The sequence below is a fragment of the Dromiciops gliroides genome, chromosome 3, assembly GCF_019393635.1.
Source record: "Dromiciops gliroides isolate mDroGli1 chromosome 3, mDroGli1.pri, whole genome shotgun sequence".
NCBI lineage: Eukaryota > Metazoa > Chordata > Mammalia > Microbiotheria > Microbiotheriidae > Dromiciops > Dromiciops gliroides.
The window spans coordinates 579,647,197-579,670,108 of record NC_057863.1 but is presented as its reverse complement, the minus strand read 5'-3'; the positions used below and the strand labels follow the sequence as shown (position 1 = coordinate 579,670,108).

General features: G+C 40.8%; 1 protein-coding gene across 4 annotated transcripts in view; it reads right to left on the bottom strand.

Moving 5' to 3' along the window:
- Positions 1 to 9,714: 9,714 nt before the first annotated feature.
- LOC122745693 (ecto-ADP-ribosyltransferase 5-like) overlaps positions 9,715 to 22,912 on the bottom strand; it is a 32,847-nt gene continuing 19,649 nt past the window's right edge. For all 4 annotated transcript variants that reach the window (XM_043991113.1, XM_043991111.1, XM_043991112.1 and 1 more), the window contains 4 exons: positions 18,354 to 18,437; positions 12,454 to 13,177; positions 11,017 to 11,049; positions 9,715 to 10,504 (listed from right to left, as the gene is read on the bottom strand). In XM_043991113.1, coding sequence (XP_043847048.1) covers positions 10,407 to 10,504; positions 11,017 to 11,049; positions 12,454 to 13,177; positions 18,354 to 18,419 — 921 coding nt within the window. In that variant the 5' untranslated portion in view covers positions 18,420 to 18,437 and the 3' untranslated portion in view covers positions 9,715 to 10,406. The remainder of the gene's footprint in view (positions 10,505 to 11,016; positions 11,050 to 12,453; positions 13,178 to 18,353; positions 18,438 to 22,912) is intronic.

Here is a 22,912-nt window from a genome sequence, read left to right as displayed (position 1 = left end):
ATGTACTTAGAGGATATTTGTGTTGAAGGTGATCCTCAGGATTTTGAGGGATAGATTTACAAGGGGAGAAGGAAGCAGGAGGAGAAGATATCAAAGATGTGAAAAAAAACCTTGGACCCCAAAAAGGGGGATTGAGAGAACATTATCAGATGCAAACATCCTCACTTTACATATTGTTAATCTCAACCAAGCCAGGTGAACCAGTTTGAGAGAGCTAACTGTTAAAATTTTAAGATAAGCATTTGCATGAATTGGTGAACATTACAAATCAGGGCTTGATTTATTGTTTTGTTGATTGTCCAGTCTTAAGAAAGTGATGGAAAAAATGACAATAAAGCATATTAAACTTTGAGATGTTTCATGTGTTTTCCCCCAGAGTGCTGGGCCTGGATTTAGAACTCCTGGCATTTATTTATTTATTTATTTATTTATTTATTTATTTAGTATCTTCAAGGGAAATGAAGCACTATCGTGTTAATTAGTTATACAGTTAACAAAGAGATGATTTGGGGCACTAGGTGGTGCAGTGGATAGAGCACCAGCCCTGTATTCAGGAGGACCTGAGTTCAAATGTGGTCTCAAACACTTAACACTTACTAGGCAAGTCACTTAACCCCAATTGCCTCACAAAAAAAACAAAACAAAACCAAAGAGATGATTCTTCAGATATATCAATAAATTCCCCCAGTTGAGATTCATTTTGGAAGAAGAGGTATTAATCTAAATATTCAAGAAGAGTTTAAATAAAGAACTAGGAGCTGATTGGCTGGGCATTCTTAAGATGATCTAACTAGTCTAATAGATTTGCTTGTTGTGAGGATTATAATTGTCCAAATTACAAGAAAAAAACCACTGAGGCAGAGCTCTGAGCCAGTGGTACTTTATTAAAGGGTCTACAGTCCCCTCTAATGAAGTGGACCTCAGATTTTCCTCATGATCTGAGATGCACCCTTCTTCCAGGGTCTTATTTATTTTTTTTATAAGGTTTGATGCCAGGTTGGTACTTGAACACTTTAGAGGGTTACAACAATATATATATAATTCCACTGGTTGACAGACATTGCTTTGAGGGCCAAAAATGATGTATCAGTCAAATAATGGTGTATCAGCAGGGGAGTCTCCAGTTGGGCAAAGCACAGGGCATCTCCCCTGACTATGTGGTCATAAGATGTTCATAAGATGGTCACTTGTTCATGTTGGAAGAGAGTGTTCTGGAGGTACAAAAAGAAGTTGAGGTCTTTCCAAAGAATCAAGGCATCCCACCCACACTAGGCTTGGACATGGAATTTGAGTAAAACAGGATGGAGATATCTTTGTCACCATTCTTATGGTTGCCCGAGTGGGTTTCATAACTGTTAAACAAGTAGGTATATTGGGATATATTGGGGCACTTGTTTTTGGTAAGCTATCTCTTGGGTCCTGTGTCATAGATACCCCTGATCTTGACTGGAGATCAAAGCAATTTAGTTCCCTTGGACTAGGCTTGGAAAAGGTCCGAGAACACCACACAACTGTAACGGAGCAGGATCCAAGCTAAAGTTCCCTTGGGGACAGAGGTCTCAAGATAAAGGTAAAGTGGGATACAGCTATTGTTCCTTTTGACCATGAACAGATCTGACCAAGGAGCCTTGGAGCAAGAAGTGCTTTGGGTTAAGACATTTAAGTTTATGCCACCATCCAGGGGGTGATAACATAGGAAAAGATGGTGGGCAGGGGAAATGACAATATATCCCTCCCATCAGGGCTCCAAAGGTGCAAAGGGAATCCAAAAGATGTACCTTTGTTTCATCTGCATAATTAACAGTCGCCATCACTGAAGTCCAGAAAATTAGCAAAACAATAAATCAAGGGCAGCTAGGTGGTGGAATGGATAAAGCACTGGCCCTGGAGTCAGGAGGACCTGAGTTCAAATCCAGCCTCAGACACTTGACACTTACTAGCTGTGTGACCCTGGGCAAGTCACTTAACCCTCATTGCCCCACAAAAAGCAAACAAAACCCCCCCAATAAATCAAGTCCTCATTTATAGCATTAGCAGATTTTCAAGGTGTAGCTATTTACTCAGTTGTGTGTGTTATTAGCAATCAGGCAACAAGCATTTATAAAGCCCCTACTATGTGTCCCTTACTGTGGTATAGAATGAAATTGTCTTTACCTCCTCACCTGCTGCCCCAATGTGAACTCCTTGATGGTAGATGCTTTATTTTTTGTTTTTGTAGTCTTAAGACCTAGTACAGTGCCTGGCACATAGTATGTGCTTAATCCATTTGTTGAAGTAGCAGAGACAATTTTAATAACTTTTTGCATCATCTACCTCTTCAAGAGAAGAGCAGGAAGGAGCATCTAATGAGAATAATGGCCTAGGGTGTGGCAGGTGTGTGTAAGGCTGGAAGTAGGCAGAGAAGCACAAGCATTCTTTCCTGTCTGTGCTGAGATGCCTCCCCATCTTTTGCCATTGTGGAGGTAGGCTAATTGATTGATCACAGTTCTCCAGGGGGTATTTTGAGGTTTCAGAAAGTTGGTAGAGGGCTGCTATATGTGGAAAAGGATGGTTGGGTGGGAGCTGGCCTGGCCTGGGTTCTGGAAGTGGTTGAGGGGAGTTATCTCTCAGCATGAAAACCAGAGTGTAGCATGGTGCTGGGGTGGGGAATTCTAGGGGTTGTGGTGCTTCTTCTGCAGTCATTATGGTCCATGGGGAAGTGTCCACTGAGGTGTGTCTCAGGAAAGGCATAATTACGGCCTTGTTTATACCCAACACCATGGAACAAATGATGGTGGGAGTCCTCCATATCTAGTCCAACCCAGACCCACCACGCTGTTCTCCAGCCATTTTTATACCTCCCTCCACTTATCTCTCCCTCCCCCAGCCCCATTTCTACCTCTGTCTCTGGGCACAGTAATGAGATCAACACTATAGTTCCAGGAAAGGACATGTTAATCAAATGTCATGTGACTCCACTGACTATCCCTGTGACTGCTCAGCTCCAAACACTGATCCCCTGTTTGTGTTGTCTTCCCCATTAGAATATGAACTTCTAAAGGTCAAGGATTGTCTTGCTTTTTCCTCAGCAATAAGTACAGAGTTTGGAACATAATATGTGTTTAATAAATGCTTATTTTGTTTTCATTCATTCATTCATGAAGAAAACGGTTGATCAGATTATGTTGGCTTTATCTGAATCATAAATACAGTTGAATTAATCTCTTGATTTTTATTCCCAAAGGGATATCATGGCCAAAAAGGAGTAATGATGCATACAATATGGACTTTCAGTCCAAAAATCTGACTTGGGGGAAAATGAATAACCATTTTCCAAGAGGCAACTGTTAGAAATACTTTGCCAATCATATTGCTGTCCAGCAGATAGGAAAGAAATCCTAATAGGTGGGATCCTGTTTTCTTCAGGTACATAAACGGAAGCCAGGTTTTACCTCTCCTCCCAATAAGGAGATGTGGTGATAAAGGGCCTTAGAAGTGATGGGGGGGGCAGCTAGGTGGTGCAGTGGATAAAGCACCAGCCCTGGATTCAGGAGGACTTGAGTTCAAATCCGGCCTCAGACACTTGACACTTACTAGCTGTGTGACCCTGGGCAAGTCACTTAACCCTCATTGCCCCACCAAAAAAAAAAAAAAAGAAGAAGAAGAAGAAGTAATAGGGAAGGGATACTGTTGATATAGTCAATGAGGTAAAGCAATTGACCTATGGGGACAGTCAGTCAGAATTTACTGTCATCAGTCTTAATGAAGACCCTGGTCTCTTCCTTACTCTCAAATTGCCTGTTGTCAGCATATAAAAACAGGAGAAACCCAAGTTGGTGTTTGAGAACAGGCCTTTCCCTGGTGGCTGTAGAACTGAGTGTGTTGTTAGGGGAGGAATCTTGGTGGCACAGTGGCGTGGGCCCAGATATGTGGGTGGCTTTCTCCTGTGTTGTGTTTGGGTCCCATCTGAGTCTTCTTTGCTGTGCTATAACCTGGCTGAGATGGGAAGCACAGAATACCATCTGTGTGGAAGTGGGCAATCCCTCTGTCACCAGGTCAGTAACAACAATATCCTTAACATTTTTTGAGTCTTTCTCTGCTCCCTGAACCTATGTCAGACTGGGACATGGCATTTAGTGGTTGTAAGACCCTGGCACCTTGGGACACTGAGTCATCTGTGACCACCTCTTTGGTGTTCTCTGCACCCAAGATATCAGACTATTTGTAGGGTCACTTAGTATATTGGACTCTTCTAGCTGTTCATACCCCCTTACCTAATTAAATGACTATATCTGTATTTTGTATTTACTTATAGGAATAATATTATTAAGAATTAATTATTATTAATTAATAATCTTAATTAAACAGTATGAATAATTATAGAATGTAATCGAATAATAATAATAATAATAATCCCACTAGAATGTGTGCTGTTTAAAATCTATATTGTGGTCACCTTAAATTAGAAACTTCAGCACCAGTCTTTGGGCATTAAACATTTATTAAAGCGTACAGATATTTACAAGGAGTTCAGAAAGTTAAGAAAAAGAAGTCCTACATAGCCTAGAGTTCCAGCCTGGTCGGGTTCTTCCTCAAGTCCTCTGCCACGAGCCTGCTTTAATCAGGAACTCTCCAGCAAGCTGATTGTGGAAGCTTTTTATAGGTCTGGAACAGAGGCGGTCCTTACACACTGCTTCAAGCTGATTGGTTGGCGTCATCCAAATCCATTGGTTCTGAAGGTGTTCTCAAGGTGTGATCACAATCCAGTTGACTTGAAGTAGGCTAATCAGCGGTCAATCACTCTCACTTGATTCAATCAATCTAGATTAATCTCCAGGTGGGTCTTTGAGTATCTGCCAAATCTCATTCTTTCATCACAAATGTATGTCATTGTATTCCTACAGTGCCTAGCATATAATGTATGCTTAATACTTTAACAAATGGATTTAACCAAAACTTTAATAAATTTCTGTTAAATTGCATTGTTCCTGTCAAGAGGGGCCCAGTTCTTTCTTGTCTCAATACTAATGAAACTCATTTCTCTTTGATCGATCTTTAAAGTGTCTTCCAGCTTTGACATTCTAATAGGAGAGAAGTATCTGACAAGACATTGAGGACTTTGTGCAGCTCTGCTCCACTCATAGTCAGTTCACGGACAAGTCAAGCTATCACCCTTGTGATGTCATCGGTCCTTTTCTAGAAAGAAGGATGTAACAACTCTCTGGAAAGACCATCTTTCAAGTGTCATCCAACTCTACCATTCTATCAGGAGAGATGTATCTGACATGAGTGCCTGTGCCCTGGTGTGAATTTCATTCTTTCCCAGGGGCATTTGCCTGTGAGGTCTTTTCCTTCACTGTGAGGTGAAAGGCTTTCATTTCCCCCTTTCCCCATCTCCCTATTTATATCTTCCCCATTTCCATGTCCTTGTTTTCCCCTCCATATCTCTTCACTCCTCACTCCATTTCTTTCTTCCTTTCTCTACCCATTTTCCCCAGTGTAGCTCCTACCCTACTCTTTCTTCAGGGAAATACATAATTATTGTGGTAGGCCATCATCTATTTTCCATTTACTCTTCCTGGTTGATTTGCCCTATTTGTGTGCAAGGGAGCACTTGAAGAAAGGAATTCCAAGCTGATTGTATGAAAGATGGATTTAGGGGCTAGGGAGAGTATCCTGAGCAGGATGGTACTGAGGACAATGAAAGTCCTGTATGTTGTCACCAGGGATGCTAATGTTCATCCTGACCTCATAGAGGGGACAGGGTTTTGGCTTCTTAGTCTTTATCTTGGAGGAAGGAAGGAAACAAACATTTAGTGCCTACTATGTGCCTGTCACTTTACAATTATTATCATAACAACCCTGGAAGGTAGGTCTTATAGGCCATTTTACACTTGAGGAAACTGAGACAGTGGGTTAAGTTACTTGCCCAGAGTTTTGCAGTTAGTTTCTAAGGTCAGATTTGAACTCAGGTCTTTCTGCCTTTGGTTCCAGCTAGCTATATCCTCTTGCTGCCCTTGTCAAGGATTCTCGACACTCAGAAATAATCTTTTGAAGTTGGTTGACATGTGAAGGAGGGTTGTCATTGTTCTGTTTGGTTTCAGAGGGCAGATGTATGAGGAATGTAGGGAAGTTAGTAAGAAGTTAGGTTGGATTTCAGGAAAAACTTCCTAACAATTAGAGCTGGCCATAAGTGGAATCTGGCAGCTAGGTGGTACAGTGGTTAGAGTGCCTTGCCTAGAGTCAGAATGACTCTTCTTTCTGAGTTCAAATCTGGCCTCAGACACTTACTAGCTGTGTAACCCTGGGCAAGTCACCTAGTCCTGTTTGCCTCAGTTTCTTCATCTCCCCAATGAGCTAGAGAAGGAAATGGTAAACCACTCCAGCATCTTTGCCAAGAAAAGCCCAAATAGGCTCACTAAGAGTTGGATACAACTGGAAAATGACTGAAATAAAGGGAATGGATTTTCCTGAGAGACATTGACTTCTCCCTCCTTGGAAGTCTTCATGCAGAGGTTGACTGACCACTTGTCAGGTATGTTATGGTGGGGATTCCTTTTGGGTACAGATTGACTAGGTGCCTGATGAGGTCATTCCAACTCTTGATATTCTGTGATTTTATGGCCAGAGAGTGAATTATTGTCACCATTAGAACCCCCACTACTGTCTTTGTTGAAAGGCTGTGCCTGGTGGTTGGTGGGAACAGGCATCTGCAAAACAGCTCTCAGCAGTTTAAAAAGCATTTGAAGGGGAGCAGCTAGGTGGCGCAGTGGACTTAACACTTACTAGCTGTGTGACCCTGGGCAAGTCACTTAACCCCAATTGCCTCACTTAAAAAAAAAAAAGCATTTGAAGGAAAAATGAAGTCCAGCCTTGGGTTGTGCTGTTAAGTGGAGGGATTATGGAATTAGTAGAAACTAAGTATGTTAGTGACATAGCCTAGTACAAAAGTCTAAGTTTCTAAGGCTGGAAGTTTGTTCTTAGGTTGAATTGAGGGCTCCAGAGAGAGATCATAAAAGAAGATAGAAAATAGAGTAAATATCATGGGAAGGGAATAGGATGGGAAATAGTTATGATGATTGATTAATTAAAAATTTTTTTTTTTTTTTGGTGAGGCAATTGGGGTTAAGTGACTTGTCCAGGGTCACCCAGCTAGTAAGTGTAAAGCGTCTGAGCCCGGATTTGAACTCAGGTACTCCTGATTCCAGGCCCAGTGCTCTATCCACTGTGCCACCTAGCTGCTCCATGCTGATTGATTATAATGGCAAAACATATGGTACCTACTTTGCTGGGCAATAGCAAAAAAAAAAGAAGAAAATTCTTTGTCAAGTTTAAGGTACTATATAAAAGTTATGATGAACAGGATGCTATCAGAAAAACCTGGAAAGACCTACATGAACTGAAACAAAGAGAAATGTACTATATACAAAATAACAGCAATAGTACAAGCTAGTGGTTATTTTCAGCAGTGCAATGATCCAATATAACCCTGAAGGATTTATGAAAATTGCAATCCATCTACAGAGAAAGAACTGATGATATCTGAAACCAGATTGAAGCGTAATTTTTTTTTTTTTTGGGGGGGGGAACAGTTCCTTAATCTGAAGTTTTGTTTTTATCTGTTTTCTCTCATAACCTAGCTAATGTGGAGATGTTTTCCATGACTACTCATGAATAACTTATATTGAAGTGCTTGAATTCTTGGGGGTGGGAGGTGGGAAGGGAGGGAGGAAGAGAAGTTGGAACATAAAATTTAAAAAAATTGATGTCCAGGGAGAGATCACCACCCTGGGACAGAAACTTGAAGGTGGAGACTGGGTGCAGTGGGAATATTTACCCACCAGGGGGGCATCCAGGAACTGTCATCCTGGATTCAGCTCAGCTGTCTTTTAAAAAATTTTTTTTCCTCCCAGTCCTGTCAGATTCTTCACGACCCCATTTGGAGTTTTCTTGGCAAAGATAGTGGAGTGGTTTGCCATTTCCTTCTCCAATTCGTACTTTTTCTAGAATTACTGTAGAGGGGCCTTAACAAGACCTCTAGTGAATGGGGGGTGGGGAGGGCAGAAAGAGTAAATGGAGACAGGATGGTATGAGGTAGTCTTTCCAGGATGGACTCAAGGACAGAAACTTCTGAGGAGCAGAAGCTAGGCTCTCACCATTGATAGGGTCCCCTTCCCAAGGACCTGCTATGTGCCTACTGAGAGCAGAAGAAGTTGGGGAAGGAGTGGAAAGAATGGGGAGTGATTAAAACAGAGTGGAGCATGTGTGTGAAAGAAGGGAGCATGGATCAGATTCTGTGGAACGAGGATGTGACCAGTGTGAGCCTCTAGAGCTTCCTCTAGGAGAGTATGAACAAGGGTATCCTGGGGCTGGCAGAAGCTGGCACACTCCTCCATAGATCTGAGCTTTGAGATCATATGTAGCTCTAGGTTTCAGTGCGTTCCCATACTATCAGCATTTAAGAAACATCGAGGAGAGAGCTCTGGAAGATATAAAGATCTGGTTGGTATAACCAGTAGTTTTTGGAGGGGACAAGAGAGGGTTTGAGGAGAAATTGATGGTCTGTATAGGTCTGTGATATTCACCCAGAAAAGCCCAAGTGCTTTCATGTTCTGCTTCAGTGAACAAATGAAAAAGTATTAAATACTTCTTAAATGCCAAAGAAAGGGATGGGAAGTGAAGTGGTACAGTGGATAGAGTGCTGGACCTCAAGTCAGAAAGACTCATTTTCCTGAGTTCAAAGGTGGCCTCAGACATTTACTGTGTCCCTGGGCAAGTCACTTAACTCTGCCTCAGTTTCTTCATCTATCGAATGAGCTGGAGAAGAAAATGGCAAACTGTTCTAGTATCTTTGCCAAAAAACTTCCCAAACCGAGGCAGCTAGGTGGTGCAGTGGATAGAGCATTGGCCCTGGAGTCAGGAGGACCTGAGTTCATATCCAGCCTCAGACATTTGACACGTACTAGCTGTGTGATCCTGGACAAGTCACTTAACCCCAATTGCCTCACCAAAAAAACCCCCCAAAACCAAACCAAACAAACAAAAAAAACCCTCCTCCCCAACCCCAAATTGGGTAACAAAAAATGGAACATAACTGAAATGACTTAACAGCATCAACAACATGTCAGGCACAGTGAAGGGAAAGAGGAAAAAGATCTCCTGGTCCCTCTCTCTGGATATCCTCATCCAGCTGCATCCTCCTTTCTTTCTCCTCTGACTTGGATCTGAGGCTTGGATGGGCAGAGCTGGAGTACTGGGGAGAAAGGTAGTCCTTCTGAAGCTGCTACCAATTATAGCCAGCCACAGCTGGAATGGAGTAGACCATATTAGACTGGTAGAAGGTCTCCCCTCCCCCCTGTCCCTTTCTTCCACCTCAGTTCTTGATGTTTCCTTCCCCTGCATTATTTTTTAATTTTTTTTTTTTGCGGGGCAATGGGGGTCAAGCGACCTGCCCAGGGTCACCCAGCCAGTATGCGTCAAGTGTCTGAGGCCGGACCTGAGCTCAGGTACTCCTGAATCCAGGGCCGGTGCCCTATCCACTGCGCCACCTAGTTTCCCCCTTCCCCTGCATTATTGCCATCTAGTAATTAAACATTTTCAGAGTCCTCTTGGGGACCAAATCTGTGCGTGAAGAAAAATGGAAGTCTTCAAGAGCCTCCAAACATATTGGAGAGACAATACAAACATTAAAAAGTTTAATAAACTAATATAAGACCACAACGAGAGGCAGTGTAGTATAGTAGATAGAGATTTAATCAGGAAGATTTGGAAGAAGAAACATTGTCTGTGTGACTCAGGACAATTTATGTAATCTCTGTTTCTCAGGAAAGTTTTCTTACCCAGAATTCCTTACACTAATGAAATCATACATCTGTATTAAAAAGAAATAAAGAAAAAAAAATCCCCCATTTTAAGAAATACCATAAGGTTGTCTATGCCAATGAGGTGGGTAGGAAAAGAGGGTTGTTGGAGCTCCCGGGAAGAAGAGATTTTTTTTTTTTGGCAGCAGAACTTGAATTAGCCCCAGAGTAGATGGGATTTGGAAAGTTAAGGAGATAAAGGAAGGCATTCTAGCTAGTCAAGGGAGCCCAGAGGCAAGAAAGACCATAACCTAAAGTTTAACCCTGAATATTTTCTACCTTGGGCTTCCTTTTCACAGCTAATTTCAGGTCATATAACAGAAGGCATGAGGCCAAACAGAGACTGGGATCTCCAGAAAAGTCAGCTCCACCTGCAAAACCACAGTGGGGGTGGGTGGGTAGGGATTTCCAGTTGTTGACTAGATGCGATGGGAATATTCATCACTAGGCAACAAGGAGTTGTCATCTTGTAGTATTTTGTCAAAATCGCAGAGGACTTTGGGGGCACCTGGTATAATTGGAGATCAGGGAGGCCAATGGAGATAGGGCAGGAAAAAGCTGGTCTCTTTAGAAAGAATTCAAACAGAAGATTCTGAGGAGCAGAAGCTGGCTTCCCACAAAAAGCCATGGGGTCACCTTCCCAAGGACCATGGTGTTATTGTTTCCTGTGGGGAGAAGAGTGGGGAGTGAATGAAAGGAATGGAAGGATCCAGGGAGGAAAGGGAAACAGAAGAAGGAGAAAGAAAAGGGATGAGGGAGAGTAGAATAGGAAGCTGGGAAAGGGAAAGAGAGTAGGAAAGGGAGACAAGGTAGTACAGAAATATGGGAAAAATGAAACAGGGAGACATGAGGAAAGGGAAGAGTGAAGAGAATGAAGGAGAGGAAGAGGTGGACAGGAAAGGGGAGAGAGAAAATTAGAGGAAAACAGGAAAGGAATCAAGAGATGGAAAAAGGGAAGAGAGGAGGAGAGGGAAAAAAAAAGGGACTGAGAAGAGGCAAATGGGGAATCTAGGAGAGGGTAAGTCAAGTTGATAATCATTTATTAAGTACTCACTATGTGCCAGGAAGAGAGGGATACAAAGAGGGTAATGGGCTGAATTGAGAAAGGAAAGGAATGTGGGAAAGGGGGATTATAAGAATGGGCAGAAAGCTGGGGAATGTGGATGAAGCAACTTACCTGATTTAACCACACAATTTTGATTCTTCTTTTCTGAAATACAAAGAGAAAGAATGTCAGCCTCACTCCGGGTCCATGCCCCACCTGCCTCTTAGGCAAATCTCTACTACTGTAGTATATCACTGCTACTTCTGGAGAACAGAAAGGCTGGGATTAAATGCCCCACCCCCCCAGGAAGGCTTCTATAGCTATAAGTGCACCCTACCTATTCTGAGTCACCATGGTCTCATGCTCTCCTGCACATGTCCTATATTGCAATAGTTATATGTGTATGTGTGTGTGTGTGTGTGTGTGTGTGTGTGTGTGTAATGCCCCTCTGAAAGGGTGAGCTTTAAAAGGAGGGACCCAGCCTTATCTGAAGCATAATTATATAATTATTGGTACACAGTGGCACTGGGGTGGGGAGAAAAGTATCAAGATTCCCCTCTCCTTGCCTCAGGTTTTCCCTTTGAAAAATGGGGCTAGGTGGTGCAGTGGATAAAGCACCGGCCCTGGATTCAGGATGACCTGAGTTCAAATCTGGCCTGAGACACTTGACACTTACTAGCTGTGTGATCCTGGACAAGTCACTTAACCCTCATTGATCCACACACACACACACACACACACAAAAGGGATATGACTCACTTCTCTACCACTTGCTTCCAAAAACCTCAGTTCATAGGGAGACAGTTTGGCTAAAACTTTGATATTAAGTCAGGCAGAGTAGGTGGGCCTCAGTTTATACAATAGCTGCACATGGTAACATGATAATCCTCACCTATGTCCCTTGATTTCTGGCTCATGGGGAGTTTTCATATACATGATTTGAGTAGACCTTGACAATCCCCTGTGGAGGGGATACCATTCCCATCTTCAAGGTGGTAAAGCTGAGGCTCCAAGAGGAGAATTACTGAAGGTCACATAAGGACTCCTATGGAAAAGTTAGGAATTCCAGTTTCTAGGTACCCTACAGCCCAGTTTTTTCATAGGCATGGTCAACGAAGGCCAGAAACCAAGTACAAATCATAATAGAATTTCAGAACTGAAAGGGACCTTAAAGACCAGTGAGTGAAAAGGAAACAGGCTCAGATTGGGAAATGGACTTGTGATTGTTCAAATTTCAAATCAGTGTCAGGGCTGGCCCTAGAGCCCAGGTCTTTTCACATCTAAGGCCAGGATTCTTTTTTTTTTTTTTTTTTTATGGGGCAATGGGGTTAAGTGACTTGCCCAGGGTCACACAGCTAGTAAGTGTTAAGTGTCTGAGGCTGGATTTGAACTCAGGAACTCCTGAATCCAGGGCCGGTGCTTTATCCACTGCGCCACCTAGCCGCCCCTAAGGCCAGGATTCTTAAGCTACACCATGATACCTAAAGTTCTTTGTCTTCCTACACTCCCTACCCTCCCATCCTTGCTCTCCAATGTTCCACTTCCCAGCCTGGTATGGTCAATACTCACTTCTTAGGAAGGCACAGTTGAAGTTACTGCATGTCTGGTTGAGGCTTCTGAGAGTCACCAAATTTCGGGTTCCATCCTCGGAGAAATTAGACACCTGGAAAACCTCATAGGGTGGGATAAGCACCTCTCGCTCATTGGGGAAGACTGAGAGGTCCTTGATGGAGGCTCCAAAGCATGTGCTCAGGGTAAATAAAGTAGCATTGCCAAACATCTGGGCCACTCTCCACTCCTCAGAAGTGGAGGTGAACCGGCCAAGACGGATGCTATCTCCATGTTTACTGGGCTTGAAGTGGGTGCTCCCCACGCCTCGGAATACCTTTTGCCCAGAGTCTTCCTTACAGCTCTCGGGAGACCTCAGCAGCTGCAGGGCCCGTGTCAGGTAGAAGTGCAAGGCCTTGAAGGGAAAATGCTTCATGTAGACCTCAAAAGAGCTGCCCAGTTTGCCCACAGCCGAGTTCAGCTCTCGGTGCAGGGGGTTGGATGAGTTAGTATAGACCATGACAGCCAGTGCATGCTGGGTCTGGAAGCCTGAGGGCAGCGAGAGGCCCCGATAGCTTTTTAAATAAGCTGCGGCAGCCTCCCATGAGTCCCTGAGCAGCTTGTGATGACTCATCTCTTCCTGAAGCAGGTCGGGGGCAATCTGCTCCATGTCCTCCACACAGTCGGTATAGGCATCATCAAAAGTGTCTGGAGCCATGTCAAGCATCAGTGTCTTGCCTCTTGTCTACGGTGGGAAAGGAGAAAAGAAAGAGGGTATGGAGGACTCTGGGTTTTATGGCCAATCAACAAGGCTTTATTTGTTTAGACAACATTATATTGTTTCCCTCCCTTACTGCATGAGCTCTTTGAAAGGAGGCACTATCCTTTGCTTTTCTTTGTATCCCTGGCCCTTAGCACGGTGCTTGACACACAGTAGGCAATAAATAAATGTTTGTTGACTGACTGACAATGGCAGTCAGCATAGTAGACTGGAAAGAAGTGAAGTCAGAAGATGTGAATTCAAATCCTTCCTTGGATAGTTATTGCCTCTGTGATGCTTTGCCTTCCTGTAGTTTAGTTTTCTCAGCTGTAAATTGAGGGCAGCTAGGTGGCTCGGTAGAGACAGGTAGACATGAGTTCAAATCTGGCCTCAGATACTTACTAGCTGTGTGATCCTGGGCAACCTCAGTTTCCTGTTTAACCCTGTTCGCCTCAATTTCCTCATCTATAAAATGATCTGGAGAAGGAAATGACAAACCTTTCCATTATCTTTGCCAAGAAAACCCCAAATGGAGAGTTGGACTTGACTGAAAAGTGACTGAACAATGACAACATGAGGAGGTTGGACTACATGGCCTCTGGGCTCTGGAGCATTATTATTACTCTTCAGAGGAGGAAACTGAGGTTCAGAGGCAGGAAGCAACTTGCCCAGAGTTAGTGTTAGAATTTGAATTTGAATCCAGGTGTCTTCTTATTCCAAGTTCAGTGGTCATTTTGCTGGGTCCAAAGACTCCCTGTGGGGAGACAAGAGAAGATCTGCTTCCTTCCCTCAAGATGCTAATATCTCCCTTCCAGGCTGTGGGCCTAGTTTTATCTACGTTTTCCTTCTGCTCCAGGGCTGAGCCAAGGGTTCATACACAGGAGGTACTTTTAAAATGTTTGCTACCTTGACCTCCATGTGCCAACAGGAGGTCATAGATACTTTAACTATTGGCATCAGATGTAAAAACAGCCAGGCTCCCAGGGGCATTGTCCTTCTGTTTCTCAAACTACTCAGATATTGGTGGGGTTTCTTCCTGCTTGGTCCTAAATTGGAATCACAGAGTCATATATAGAGAGTTGGAAGGAATCTTAGAAGGCCCCTTCTCATTAAATTTATTCCATAAATTAAAAATTTAAAAAAACTAATACCTTGCTATTCCTATAATAAAGTTATCATCTTTTTTCTCCCTTGCCCTAGAAATGGTTATCTAATGTATCTAATATACAATATCATATAGATCTAATACAATATATCTATATACAATCTTATACAATATATCTAATATACAATATACATAGTTCAATTTATCAGTTCTTTCTCTGGGTGCAGATATCATCTTCATTCACAGTTAATTTGGATATTTGTGAAAATGATCTGTTTGTTCAGAGTTCTCTTTAAAATTCTATTTCTGCTGCAAGTTTATCCATGTTTTTTCCTCAAACACATGCATAAGACACACGCCTTAAACACATACCTAAAACACACGCTTTAAACAGACATCTTAAATGCACACATAAAACACACACCTTAAATACATGCCTAAAACACACACTTAAGACACACACCTAAGACACACGCCTTAAACACACACATAAAACACATGCCTAAGACATACACATAAAACGCACACCTTAAACACACATCTTAAACACATGCCTAAAACACACACATAAGGGACATGCCTAAAACACATGCATAAGACAAACCCCTTAAACACCCACCTATCCAGAAGTTCCATATTCCTCTAAAGTTTTTTGCAATCTGTCTTTATATCTAGTCATGTTATTATTTTGACCATGCAAGTCTACTCATGTTTCTCCTTAAACACATGCCTAAAACACACACCTAAAACATGCCTTAAACACACATAAGATACATGCCTTAAACATGCCTAAACACATGCATGAAACACAGTTAAACACATTCCTAAACATGTACCTAAACACACATGCCTAAAACACACACACAAGACACATGCCTAAGACATATGCCTTGAACACATGCCTAAAACACACGCTTTAAACACACACCTTGAACACACACCTATCCATAAGTTCCATATTCCTCTAATTTTTTTGTAATCTCTCTTTATATCTAGTCATATTATTATTTTGACCATGCAAGTCTATCCATGTTTTTCCTTAAACACACACCTAAAACACATGCCTAAATGCATACATAAGACATATGCCTTAAACACACACATAAAACACACCTAAGACACACACCTTGAAAACATGCCTTAAACATGTATCTTAAACACACACCTTAAAAATACACACTTAAAACACACAATAAGACATATGCCTTAAACCCACACCTAAAACCCACAATAAGACATACATGTAAGACACATGCCTAAAACACACGTCTTAAACACATGCCTAAACACACATATAAGAGACATGCCTAAAACACATGCCTTGAACACATGCCTATCCATAAGTTCCATATTCCTCTAATTTTTTTGTAATCTCTCTCTTTATATCTAGTAATGTTATTATTTTGACCATGCAAGTCCATTCATGTTTTTCCTTAAACACACACCTACAACACATGCCTTAAACAGATGCTTAAAACATGTGCATAAGACACACACATAAAGCACATGGCTAAGACACATACTTAAAATACAAACCTTAAACACATGCCTAAGACACCTTGAACACATGCCTTAAACACATGTTTTAAACACACTCTTAAACACACACATAAAACATGCCTAAGACACACAATAAAACACATGCCTTGGATACACACATAAAACACATGCATAAAACTCATGCCTTGAACACATACTGTGAATACCTATTCTAAATTTTTTTTGTAATCTCTCTTTTTTTCTAGTCATGTATCCTTTATGCGAGTCTATCCATGTTTTTTCCTAAGACATATGCCTTAAACACACACCTAAAACATGTCTTATACACACATATAAAATACACCTTGAACATATGCCTATGACACACGCCTTGAACACATGCCTAAGATACACACCTTAAACACATGCATAAAACACGTCTCATTCTCTATTATAATTATATATTATAATCTCTTATTGCTAGGATTTCTAATACTTCTTTACATTAATCACACATATCCAATGTCTTTTTTTTTTTAAACAGAATCAATTTTTAGTTTTTAATGAATTTGTAAACAAAAAAGCTCCCATTTCAAAATAAAAACACAATCACAGGTCATATAGATGTTTACAGTGATTATATTTACATAAACAACTTACATATAAATTCAGTTTTAAGATATTAACTTTCTGTGACAATTTTTTTTAACAGCAAGAATATTATAGAGTTAATGCAGAGTTCTAAAAATAATCTAGTAGTCACTAAGTTTGTCTTAAATCTTCACTTTAGATGCTGTTATTTCTAGCAAATGAGGAAATTGAAGCTCAGATCACTGAACTGACTTTGCCTAAGGGCTAATCAGCTTTAAACTGAAGAGGTGGAAATTTGAACTCTGATTTTAACTGTTTCTTTGAAAAAAATTAACTGGGCAGGGGAGATATGAAGCCCAGTATTAGTATTGGGCCAGCTAGGTGGCTCAGTGACCAGAGTGCCACTCATTTTCCTGTGTTCAAATCTGGCATCAGACACTTACTAGCTGTGTGACCCTTAATAGTGTTTCCTTCAGTTTCCTCATCTGTAAACTGAGCTGGAGAAGGAAACGGCAAACCACTCCAGTAAGAAAACCCAAAGTGGGGTCATGAAGAGTACGACTGAAATGACTGACCAACAACAATGTTTGCTTTGGCGCCTAAGCAAGTCTTAGACAAAGTACAATCTGCTATAGCAAAAACCATTCCTTACAGATGTCCAACTCTCAGCATACAAGGTCATCGGAGGAGAAGATTTCTAGAATTTTTTTTTTGTGTGAGGCAATTGGGGTTAAGTGACTTGCCCAGGGTCACACAGCTAGTAAGTGTTAAGTGTCTGAGGCTGGATTTGAACTCGGGTTCCCCTGAATCCAGGGCCGGTGCTCTATCCACTTAGAATGGTTTTTAAAATCTAAGTGCTAGGGGCTTAATAGAAGGAAGGAAAAATCACTTTTAGCTTGGAGGGGTCAGGGAAAGTTTTGGGGAGAAGGTGGTACTTGAGGGGAGGCAACCTGATTGAGAGGACAAGCTGCAATTAGACCATGGTGAATAATCTGGTCTGGATGGAGCCTAGAGTGTATGAAGTAGACTGAGGTTTCATTGATTTAGGGTACTCCCAGATGAGGGAGCACTCTCTGCCAATGCAGGTCGGTATCTTCTCTGAAACTTAGTCTTAGAGAATTGTCCAGGGTAAGGTTAAGGGACATGCCTAGAATAACCCCAGTCACCATGTGCCCAACATGGAACTTGAACTCAGGTCTTTCTAGCTCTGAAACAGCTCTCAATCCATGACACGATCTTCTAGGGCACTGAGAAGGGGAGTACAATGAATATAATAGCCTATTATCTATGTAAGCTGGTGTCTGTTAGTGGAGGCAGGCTTACTGGCAGAGTTTTTTGTTTTTGTTTTGTTTTGGGAAGGAGAATAATACAGGGTGGGCCAAAAGTCACAAAGGAGTTTCAATATTTAATAACCCCTTTATTTTTTGTTTTAAATGTATAACATTATAGCATCATAAACATATATAGGAAACGAATTTACATTATGTGTATATAATCAAATTTCATAAACAGTGAAAAAAATAATTTTCAAAAAGTTATTAAAATATCCTGAATTTTGGTCCACCCTGTACTTTGACAGGTGCCTGCTACGTTTGTTTCTGAAATTGTACTGAGTTGGAGAACAGGTAAGGGTTTAGCCTTGACTTCGTGGCCAAAGGATGGAGGGACCTGCAGCACTTTGGGAAGATTTCCCGGAAGAGGTGGGATTTGGTGAGGAAGACAGGTGATTGCAGAGTTCTCCAAGATGGACCTAAAGGGTACATTGCTGCCTGTCCAGCAGAGGTTGTGTAGGAAGGGCAAAGACAATGGAGAAGACATCTCTAAAGGATTCTGAAAAAACTATCTGGAACTGACTTTGGGGAAAGCTGTCACTGCAGTACCTGGCATGTGGGCTCCAGGACCTTTTCACTGCTGGGAGGGGGAAAGGTAGCAAGGAGTATGTGTGTGTGTGTGTGTGTGTTTTGGGGAGGAAGGGGTGAGCAGTACCTGAGGGATATGAAGCCAAATGAGGAGCACATAAGGAACCGGAGTAATAGTGAGAAAGTATTTCATCTCCAGCTTCTTTGGGAGCTGCAGGGACAAGATAACAAGGTAGAAAAATAATTTATCTAGTCATCATATATATAATATCATTTTATTATATATCCATATTACACATTATACTATAATATCATTTTATTATATATCCATATTACACATTACATATAATATTATTTTATTACATAGCCATACCACACATGAAACATAATATTATTTTATTACATATCCATATCATACATTATTTTATTATATACCCATATTATACATGATATAATATTATTTTATTATATATCTATTTATTATATTATAATAATTATTATCTAAATTCACCCTTAACAAATAAAGAAGATAGGCTCAAGAGGGGTTGATGGTATCCCCACCACATCCCCACCCAGATATTTTTCTGCTTTTTATTATTTTAGCACCAAAGATCTGCCCCACTCCTTTGGTCAGTCAGTCAATTAATCAACATTCTTAAGAACTTCCTATATGCCAAGCACTGGGCTAAGTAAACACTCATGACCAGAAAAAACTTAAACAGCTGACTGCCTTCCAGGAGCTCGAATTCTAATGGGAGAGACAATATGTAAATACGAAGTTACATACAGTGTGACTGGAAGGGAATCTAAGAAGAAAAACACTAACAGTTTGGGGGACTGCAAAAGGTGTGTTGTAGAAGGTGGGATTTGAGCTGTCTCAAAGGAAGCCTGGGAATCTGATACAGGTAAGGAGGGAGAGCATTCCAGGCATGGGAGATAGCCAGTGTTTGCATGAAGTGTTATGTCTGAGGAACTAGCTACAAATGGGTCAGGTGAGTCCACACAGGGAAGGAAAATAGAAGAAGTCTAGAATGGTAGGAAGAGGCCATATTGTGAAGAGTTAAATCCCAATTGGTGAAATTTATTTTGAGTAGGGCAGGGAACATGGTTAGGCCCATACTTTATTTTTTATTATTTTTGTGTTTTTTGTTTTGTTTTTCAGGGCAATGAAGGTTAAGTGACTTGCCCAGGGTCACACAGCTAGTGTCAAGTGTCTGAGGCTGGACTTGAACTCAGGTCATCCTGAATTGGAGGCCAGAGCTTTATCCACTGTGCCACCTAGCTGCCCCTAGGCCCATACTTTAGAAAAATCTCCTTGTCATCTGAGTGTAGAATGGATGAGAGTGGAAAGAGGCTTGAAGTAGGGAGACCAACCAGAAGATGAATTCAATAGTCCAAGAACGAGATGATGATGGTCTGAATTAGACCAAATGAGGATAGTGGCTGGGAAGAGAGAACGGTGAGTGTATGTGTGTATAGTCATTATTTTAATTATATTGTGTGTATACATACATAAATACATACATATATACATACAGTATAGTATATATGGAGAGTATCTACATTGTGTATGTGTATATATGTATATGTAGAGAGAGTAGACAGAAGGAAGCGTATGTGTGTATATCTATCTAGAATTATTTATATCTGTACCTATTCAATTGATGTGATTGTCTCTTAGGATGATTTAGGTCTCAGAGAAGTATTGATTACAGGTAGATCTTCCAAAGTGGATTGGTACTGAGACAACTACAGCAAAATTTGTCACAGGAAAAGTTCCATTAGTCATCACCATGCCACTACTGCAGTAATGGCTGCTGGGCTTTCATTATTCTGCCACGGAGTTTTTGTGAAGGCATTAAAGGCTTTTGAATTGTAAAAAAAAAAAAATAATAGTACACATATACACAAACCCTTCTCTCTACTCTCTCTCTCCACACACACACATATAGGGTCTATGCATGTGTGTGTGTGTACATATACACACATACATATATATATAGGTATAATTTTAAAAAGAATATTTTTATTTTATTTTTTCTCAATTACATGGAAAAACAATTTTTAACATTAAAAATAATTTTTGAGTTCCAAATTCCCTTCCTCCCCTCCCCCCCTCCTTGAGGAAACAAACACTTTGATATAGATTATGCATTGTAGTCATGCAAAACATTTCCATATTAGCCATATTGCAAAACAGAACACAGACCAAGGGAAAAAAACCAAGAAAAATAAAATAGAGAAAAAGTATGCTTTGATCTTCATAGAGACTCCATCAGTTCTTTCTCTGGAGATGGATTGCATTTTTCATAAGTCAATAAGGGGACATATATAAGAGAAGTTGTGACAAGATTTGTAAGAGGTTGGTTATGTGGGGATGAGGAGTGGAAGATGGCACTTAATGCACACTGTCTGGCATTGTTTTTATGTGACTGAGTAGGATAATGCATAGAAAAAGATTTTTAAGTCTAAAAGTAGCATATAAATGTGATCTGTTATTATCTTGTATATAGACTTGTGAGGGCCAAAATTTTTACCACAGACTGATGAGTATATACTTATGATTGCTATCTTCAGGGACAGGGCACTGACATAGTCAGGGTGTCTTACACATTTCTGTTTGACCCCTACCACCAGGGTGCAAGTTACAAAGAAACAAATTTCAACTTTATTTCAGGAAGCATTTTTTTGTTTTGTTTTCTTTCTTTCTTTCTTTCTTTTTTTTCCAGGAAGCATTTCTTAATGGTCAGGGCTGTCAAAACAGATCAGGTTTCTACAGGATGTGGCAGGTTCCTCATTCCTTCAAATGGTTCAAGAGTCTGTAACTTTGTGATTTTTGCCCAATGAGACCTGTAGCTTTCTGGGGCATGGGTCATGCCTTGCTCTGCTGAGCACAGTGTATGATGCACAGTAGGTATCAGGAAATGATTGTCAAATGATTTAAAGATGCTTGTGCCCAGCTCTACCATCTCATCCTGCTTCCTACCCACATCACCACCACCACTACCACCACCATTATCATCACCCCACCATCATCATCATTGCTAGCATTTTGAGGCTTGTAAAGCACTTTACAAATATTATCTCATTTGATTCTCACAACCGCCCACATTTTACAAATAAGGAAATTGAGGCTAAGAAAGGTTAAGTGATTTTTCCCAGGGTCACATAGTTAGTAGATAGATAGATACTAGTATCTATAACCACATAGATATATACATGTATACATATATACATATATATATATACATACACACAAGATACATTTTATACTCCTTATACTTCACTCCTTATATACTCTATACTTTAATACTCATTCAAGAACATGACAAATACATTTTATGGATAGATACCAATATCTGTACATAAAGATACATACAAAATAAATACAAGATACTTTTAAATACTCATTATATTTTAAGACATTAATATTTAAAAACATACTTTAATATTCCTTATTCAAAGAGATAATGTAACGATTGGAGTGATGCCACCTGCTGGAGACTTAGTGCAGGACGCTCTGCCATGAGGAGAAGGTATCTGAAGGCAAGACATGCAGCTCTTTGGTGTCAGGAAGTGACATTTGCTTGTGGGAGGAAGAGGGGGCGAGGCTGGCTCTCTCACTCTCTTTTGTCTGGACTCTGGTTGAGAGTGGAGCTAGGAATGCTCTCACCCTTTAATAGATAGATGAATCTAGGCCTTTCTCTCTCTCTTTACCAAATTCTTATTCTCCTTAATAAATGCTTAAAAGTCTAACTCTTGCTAAAGCTTATAATTTATTGATAACCACTCATTAGATATTTTAGACAGGCTAGCTAGAATTTTAGCCCCTTACAATATCAAATACACCTGATATATTGATACCAGTATCTATACAAAGGTGGATAGAAGATACATACAAAATAAATAGTAGATACTTTTTAATACTACTTATTATACTTTGATACTTATTAATACATATAAACTTATACTTTAATAATCCTTATTCAAGGAGATGACAAATATAGCAGACAGCTGGATACATACAAAATAAATAGAAGATACTGTGAGGGAGGGCATTATCAGCTGCAAGAGATCAGGAAAGATATATTGCAGAAGGAGGGAAGGGGAGCCAGGGATTCTAAGAAGATGTGAGGAGGGGGTGTGCTCCAGGCATGGAGGATAGTCTGTGTAAAGGTCAGGAGAAGTAAAATGGAGTTGTCAGGTGTGAGGAACAGTATCATTAGAATCATCATTGTTAGTTCATCAACACCTCCCATCAAGCTATATAGCCTGGTGGCTACATCAGGAAGGTCAAGAGGCCCAGAACTTAAGAAATGACTTTGTCCGAGGGACTTACTTCCTCCTCTATCCCTGTCTACACACGAGCAAGAGAACTCCCGAATGACCTCTAGTCTAGTTCTAAATGTCTTTGTTTTTCTTGGTTAGAAAGGGATAGTTCCCCTTTCAAAGTCAGCCCCAAATTGACCATCTATGGCTGAAGTTCTAGACTAGCCTTCATTTGATCTGGTCTCTTTCATTAATGATACTGCTATGTACTGGGCTATGTAGAAGAGAGGAGGTACCTAGAATGTGATGGCTAGAAGAGGGCACAATTCTCTCCATATGAGGTTGACCAGTTCAGAAGACAATGGGACCATTTTCAGTTTCTTTCTTTTGGTTACAATCCTCTCACAAGCTCACACC